Raw genomic sequence first — 6,559 nt, forward strand, 5'->3', positions numbered from 1 at the left:
CTTGAGAGCTTGAATAAGAGCTCGACGGAAATGAGGTGGGTGGCAAGCTTCGGGTTACGGCGTCAAAGCTCTTAGCTCTTTGCTGCTTCGAGTCATGGCGTCGGGACTCAGGTGCAGTGTTCACAGGGAGGTTTGGGAGCTTCCGTTGTGAATATTTGGTGGGGGTGAGATGAACATTTCATTCGAAGCTTGAACGGCAGTTTGTTTTTGCCAGGAGGGTATTTGTGAAAGGATCAGCGGACCATGCAAACCAGAAAGGAAGATTGGTTCTTTAGCTAAAACATGAGGCTCTAGAGACAGCCCGGTTATTGCCGTGCTCAGCAGGCAGTTGTGCTCAGCAATTAGACTACAGGTTAATATCACATCACCAATATCACAAGGGAGACATGATATTCATTATGTTTGATGTTTGCTGTTTGCTGCCATGATACGTTGTGCCGAGCACACTTCCACCTTGTACGCAAAAGTCCTGATACTATCACGACGCCCAACACCCCGCAATCACTACTAAGGATGGGGGAAGTTTTTTGTCCATTTTAAGATACCTGCCTGTTCTCAAACGGAACGTCCAGCCCCATGCGTGATACCCTCGGCGTAATCAAGGATGTAGTCCATTCTCCGGGGCCTCACCGGTTATAGTACACAACCTTTCTCAAAAGGCGCCAACCTGCAGGATGCCAGGCTGTTGACAAGCCCTGACGAGCTAAAGCTTAGCATTTCGGGCCCCCGGAACGCCGTCAGATACCGAAGTGGATGAAAGGGCAGGTCGCGCTGGACACGGGTGGAAAGCCTTGTATGCGAGTCATCGGGGCAGGTTGTCGGGACAATTATGTAGATGTATGGGAGATCAGAGGGGAGCAGCCGGTGGACTTTTCTTGAAGAAAGTTGACAATGGTATAGACACTGGCTTCAACTACCGCCAGCAATAACCTGGAAGCTGCTTCACGAATAATGAACGCAACTTGGTAAAATAGCAATCAAATCCGTGAACTACAAGTACAACATGCTAGTCACCTGGCAACTTTTCAGATGAACAAAGTCAAAGTGTACGTACAAGGCTCCAAAGGCTTGGAATGTCGTATACCATATTTGCTTATTCCAACCAATTCGCCTCAAAGAGAAGCAAGCCTCTATGGACTTCCGACAGCTTCCATTGCGCAATTCCTGAAAAGGCCAGGCACACGCAGCGTGACAGTTCCAAATTTGATCACAGGCAGAAATCGCTGAGGTGTCGTAGGCTCGTACATAGCACTTACAAGACCATGTCCACTGTCCGTTTACCTCCGGGGTAGTTAAGAGCCACTTTCATGTGGGAACTTCCGAATTGAGCCTCATGCCTTTTCGGCAGATTCGCGAGCATCCACTGGAGCGAGCGGAGAGGCTGGATGATGGAAGGAGACAAGTCATGTCAAGTTGTTCCAAAAAGAGAAAAGAGGACAGTTGGCTCCCAAGTCAAGCGGAGCGGAGATGCTTTGAAGTTGCCGAGGAAACAAATAGGGAGCAAGACGTTGTCATCTCAACCCGATTTGTTTACATGATCATGATGCTTTCATCGGGCCAACGTAGGCGTAGACCCACTGACGGGGAGCTTCATGTCATTGATGGAGCTGCTAATGGGACAGTCCGTTTGCAGTTACAAAGCACTTTAACGGACCCGAGCGTGTCAATTGCAACCGAGAGTCCAGGACCCTTGCATGCGGGCCCGGTCCAGAAAGCGGACGGCTCGCCTCGGATCCACTGGATCGCCCGGGTGCCTGCCCCAGAGCCCCTCAATAACTGTCACCTGCCCGGCCGCCTCCCTTCACTTCTGGAATCTTGAACTACAATTACTCAGCCTTGCTCTTCTTCCGTTTGTAAACATCTTTAGAAAACCCGCTTCTTCCGTCCTCGTTTACCCTTCCTCTTCCTCCTCATCTAGAGACTCTTTGGTGCCTCTACTCTTCTAGGTTTGGCCGGTGACGCCATCTCCCTTCAACATCTACTTACCGCGCTCTTGCTATTCCGCTAGAACAAACGACGTCACCATGTAAGTTGACAAGAGACAACAAACTGAAGTCACCCCCACAGCCGCTAACTTGAGTCTCTGACAGGCAAATAACCATCGCCATCCAGGACACGACGGGAGAGGAGCAAGACTTTCTCTCCCTTCAAGTCTTCCCCGACATGACACTCGAGACCCTGCGCAACTCGATCCAGGCAGAAACCAGCCACCACCCCAGCACACAACACCTGTACCATAACGGCAACCTGATCACCGACAACACCAAGACCCTGGCCCAGCTAAACGTGACCGACGGCGACATGCTGGCCCTCCACGTCCGCGAGACGCAACGGACCACGGCGGTTCCCGAGCCACAGCAAGGAAGGCCAGCGGCGCCTCCCCAACAAGATCCCGAGTTTTTGCGTCTGCAGTTTCTGGCGAATCCGGCCCTGAGGGCCGAGGTGGAGAGGACAGCCCCCGACTTGGCGGCCGCTATCAACGACCCTCAACGGTGGGCGCAGCTCTTCCGGGAAAGGTACGACAGGGAACAGAGGGAGAGGGCGGAGCGTCACCGGATAATTCAGCAGTTGAACGAGGATCCGTTCAACCCGGAGGCGCAGGCGAGGATTGAGGAGATCATTCGCCAGGAGCGGGTTACGGAGAACCTGCAGACTGCTATGGAGCACAATCCTGAGGGTAAGCAATAGGCAGAGTCGGAGGGTTTCTGTTGTGGTCGAAAAGTTGCCGCTGACTTGGTTTGTGTTTGCAGTATTTGGTACCGTACACATGCTGTATCTGGATGTTGAGGTGAATGGAGCCAAAGTCAAGGCCCTCGTCGATTCCGGAGCACAAGCCACAATCATGAGTCCCGACATCGCCGAGGCGTGTGGTATCATGCGCCTGGTCGACAAGCGGTACGGTGGTATCGCCAAGGGCGTCGGATTTGCCAAGATCATCGGTCGTGTGCACACGGCCCCTATCAAGATCGGCACGCTCTTCCTGCCATGCAGTTTTACCGTCATGGAGGGAAAGAACGTCGATATGCTTCTCGGCTTGGACATGCTGAAGCGTTACCAGGCTTGCATTGACCTCGCCAAGAACGCCCTCGTCATCCAGGGCGAGGAGATTCCCTTCTTGGGTGAGGCGGACATCCCGAAGGCGACGGAGGAGGCGCTCCAGGATGAGCCTACGATTGAGGGCCCCGGCGGTACAACCATCGGCCAGCGTACCGGTGCGGTTTCGGGACCTGGTACTGCACAGCAACGTCAGGGCCAGGTTGGTCCGTCTACTGCACAGCCGGGTCCCTCCGCTCCTGCTCCCGCTCCCGCCCCCGCACCTCGAGCGCCTCAGGCCCAAGCCTCGCAAGCCCGTCCGCAAGCGCCTCCAGCCCGGTCTTTTCCCCGTGAGCATATTGAGCAGCTTGTAGCACTCGGAGCTGATGAGCAGCAGGCGATTCGGGCTTTGGAGGCGACAGACGGGAATGTTGAGTATGCGGCCAGCCTAATCTTTGAGGGATTCCAATGAAATGATGAAGTTGGGAGTGTTGGCATGAACATAGAGAGCATGTATCTGCTTTTATGGGTCGAATTAAGGCGGCGCAAATCCGTGACATATGGTCGTCATGAGATGAATGGAACGTAAAGAGACGGTATCAAGATCTATGATGAGGACAATCAAGCGAAAGATATCAACTTTTGAAGTGTTCTTAGACCGTGTTTCCACTGCTTTACCTGTTTGTTTTGGACCTCCTGTCTGGGGCGGGCTGTAGATGATACGACAGGACTCGTAGCAAAAGAGAAGGACCAGATATTGACAGGTTTGTAGTACACAACCCTCATAGGACATACCAAGCCTACATATTAATGCCAGGGTGTTTCGTGCGTAAAGAGAAAATAGTTCTTGAACCTTTCATTAACTGATCGTACTAAACCATACACCATGCTCGTCTACCTAATCTTGTACACACAGGGCTTCAGAAGAGCGTTCTCGTTGAACGACGCCTCCTCATCGGCATCAATGAACTTGGGCGTCTTGATAGGCCGTCCCTTGGCATCCGTCTGCGTCGTCTTGAGCGCCTCCTTCTTCAGGTCCGCGCACTTGCCCTTGATGGCCGGCACCGCCTTGACAAAGTGCATCTTGACAAACATCTTGTTGTCCATGTCCACCGCCTTCTGGCCGTACTCCCTCTGCAGGAGGAATCCTCTCTTCCTCAGCGCCTCCACAAAAGCAGAGACATCCGTCTCCTGCTTGCGGAGCTCAACACCATCCACATGAACAGCCAACTGCTGCTCCTCCTCGGCCTCTTCCTCCTCCTTCATCTTGGCCTTGTCCTTCTTGCCCACCGGCCCACCACCAGCGGCAGAAACAGCGCCCGCCTTCCTGCGGTTGCCCACACTGTGGCTGACCACGCTTCCCGGACCGCCCCTTTTTCCTCCTCTGGTCGGGTCAACAAACCGCGACTTGATCTCGGCCACCCACAGCTCGCCCTTCCACCTCAACACCCTATACGCCTCCTCGACAAAATCAATCCAGTTCGTCCCCATCAGCGCCAAACAAAAGATCACCACGTCCACCGACCCCTCCTTCACCGGCAAATTCGCAACATCCGCCCGCGTAATCAACTCGGGCTTGCCGCCATCCTGCAAATCATAGCTCTTGACTTCAATCCCCAACTTTCTCTTGAGGGGCACCAGCGCCTCAGCAAGCTTGGCATCTCCACACCCCAAATCGGCAATCGTGCACAGTCCATCTCGGTCCCGCGGGAGCGGGTACTTGGTGCCCTCGGACGTGCCGTCGGCGGGGCGGAAGCGAGGCGCGTTGCGCAGCTTGCCCCGGACTTTGATGTCGGCGATGTACCCGTTGACGGGGTTTTCGGGCCACACGTCGACTTGCCGACGGAACCCTTCGTGGTACTCGGTGAACATCTCGGGCGAGTCGGAGAAGAGCGAGAAGGCTTCGCGCGAGGGGCGCGTGTAGAGGGTCTCGTTGAGGTGGCGGAAGCGGGCGCTGATGAGCTTTTCGCGCATGGCGGCTTGGAGGGGGGTGAGTTTGGGTGCGGCGGCGGGCGCTGGGGTAGGGGCTGGGGCAGCGGCGGGCTTGGATTCGGTGGTGGTGGTGGTGGTGGTGGCATCTGACTTCTTGTCGGCCTTGTTCTTCTTCTTCTTGTCCTTCTTCTCGGAGGTGGTGGCTGGCTGGGGAGCGGTCTCGGAAGCAGGAGTCTCTTCCTGGTTCTCAGTATCCGTCTTCTGCTTCTTAGCCTTGTGGGCTTCCCTCTTCGCATCTTCTTTGGCCTTCTTGGCCTTGGCGTCGCCGCCCTCGATCACCTTCTCCCACAGGTCGGCGACGTTCTCGAGGTTCACATCCGTGTTGTTGGACCGGCCGGCTCTCTTGCGTTTCTTGGGCTTGGGCTTGGGAGCGGAAGCCCCTTCTTCGCCGGCGGCGACGGTACGGGGCGTCGGGGTCGCCAGGACGGAGCCATGCTCGGTCTCGACTTTGAGCTTGTCGGTGGAGACTTTGAGGCCTTTGACGGCGAACATGATGGCTGCTTGTGGGAAAAGAGCCCTACTCGAAAGATTGAGATAATATGCGAAAATGAATTCGCAGTGATGATAGAGGGTTGGTGTTCCAAACTCGAAGATGGAAGGTTGGTTGTGATAGACTACGAGAATACGAAAAAAATTTAGGTGGGGCCCATTGGCTTGGGAAGTAACGTCAATTGCAGAACCCCTGCAAATTCCCCAAGCAACTGCCCCCGCATGGTGCTGTCTTCCATGGACATCCCACTTCCCTTCCCAGCGGCCGTACTCTGTGCACATTGGATTGGTGAGACGGGTGAGCCGCAATGCAAGTTTCATCAGTTGCTTCCGTAACATTATCCGGAGATTTTCTTTCCAGTCGATGAAGTACAGCAATAACACTGATAAGGCCCTGACAGTCGGGAGCCACCCAGGTTTGCGGTGCACACCTGACGAACGGCAGGAGATGTAACCATAGGATGAGCCCGAAAGTTCTACGGACGTATACAAGATCTCCTTGTCTTTACAACTCTTTACTTGAGTCTTCAAAGATTCTCGGGGTATAAGACCGCAGACAACAGCCGATTCGAAGAGATCTCTGAACCCCAACCACCTACCTATGGAGCTATGAGATATCTCAGAGCAAAACATACGGGATGTTCCAGTATTCATCACTCTTTATACGCGGAACATGCCACACAGTCTTCGACTCTTTGGTATCGGCATGACATCCCGTCGTCTATTGTCCCGATCCGTTAGCTGTCAACGGACAGCAGCCTGCTGAGACCACGGTGTGAACTGACTCGGCCTTCCTCGAGCGTTTTGGAGGTTTGGACTTTGGAGAAGGTTGGAGGAGATGGATGTATTTCTTCCATATTGACGCCGGTCGATCTTAAGGTATGTTTGCTTTCTCGCACTCGCTTGGTTAGAATTGGTTTAGACGGATCATGAGTCAACGCCCGAGACCATGGATGAGGTATACGAATACCCTTGGCTCACCCTGGACTCTGGATTGTCATGTCCATGATCCATCCTTCTCAATGTCAGGCAGTTTGTAAGCTAC

The 6,559-nt window shown here is 54.1% G+C and overlaps 1 protein-coding gene across 1 annotated transcript; it reads right to left on the reverse strand.

Annotated features, from left to right (window-relative positions):
* Nucleotides 1-3,854: 3,854 nt before the first annotated feature.
* On the reverse strand, nucleotides 3,855-5,108 carry B0H65DRAFT_478816 (methyltransferase-domain-containing protein; the record flags this gene model as incomplete). The annotated part of the gene is made up of 1 exon (XM_062827503.1): nucleotides 3,855-5,108. A coding segment is annotated over exon 1 (1,076 nt), but the record flags the coding sequence as incomplete, so codon positions are not given.
* Between the last annotated feature and the right edge of the window lie 1,451 nt (nucleotides 5,109-6,559).

Source organism: Neurospora tetraspora (genome assembly GCF_033439725.1).
Source record: "Neurospora tetraspora strain CBS 560.94 chromosome Unknown B0H65scaffold_8, whole genome shotgun sequence".
Taxonomy (NCBI): Eukaryota; Fungi; Ascomycota; class Sordariomycetes; order Sordariales; family Sordariaceae; genus Neurospora; species Neurospora tetraspora.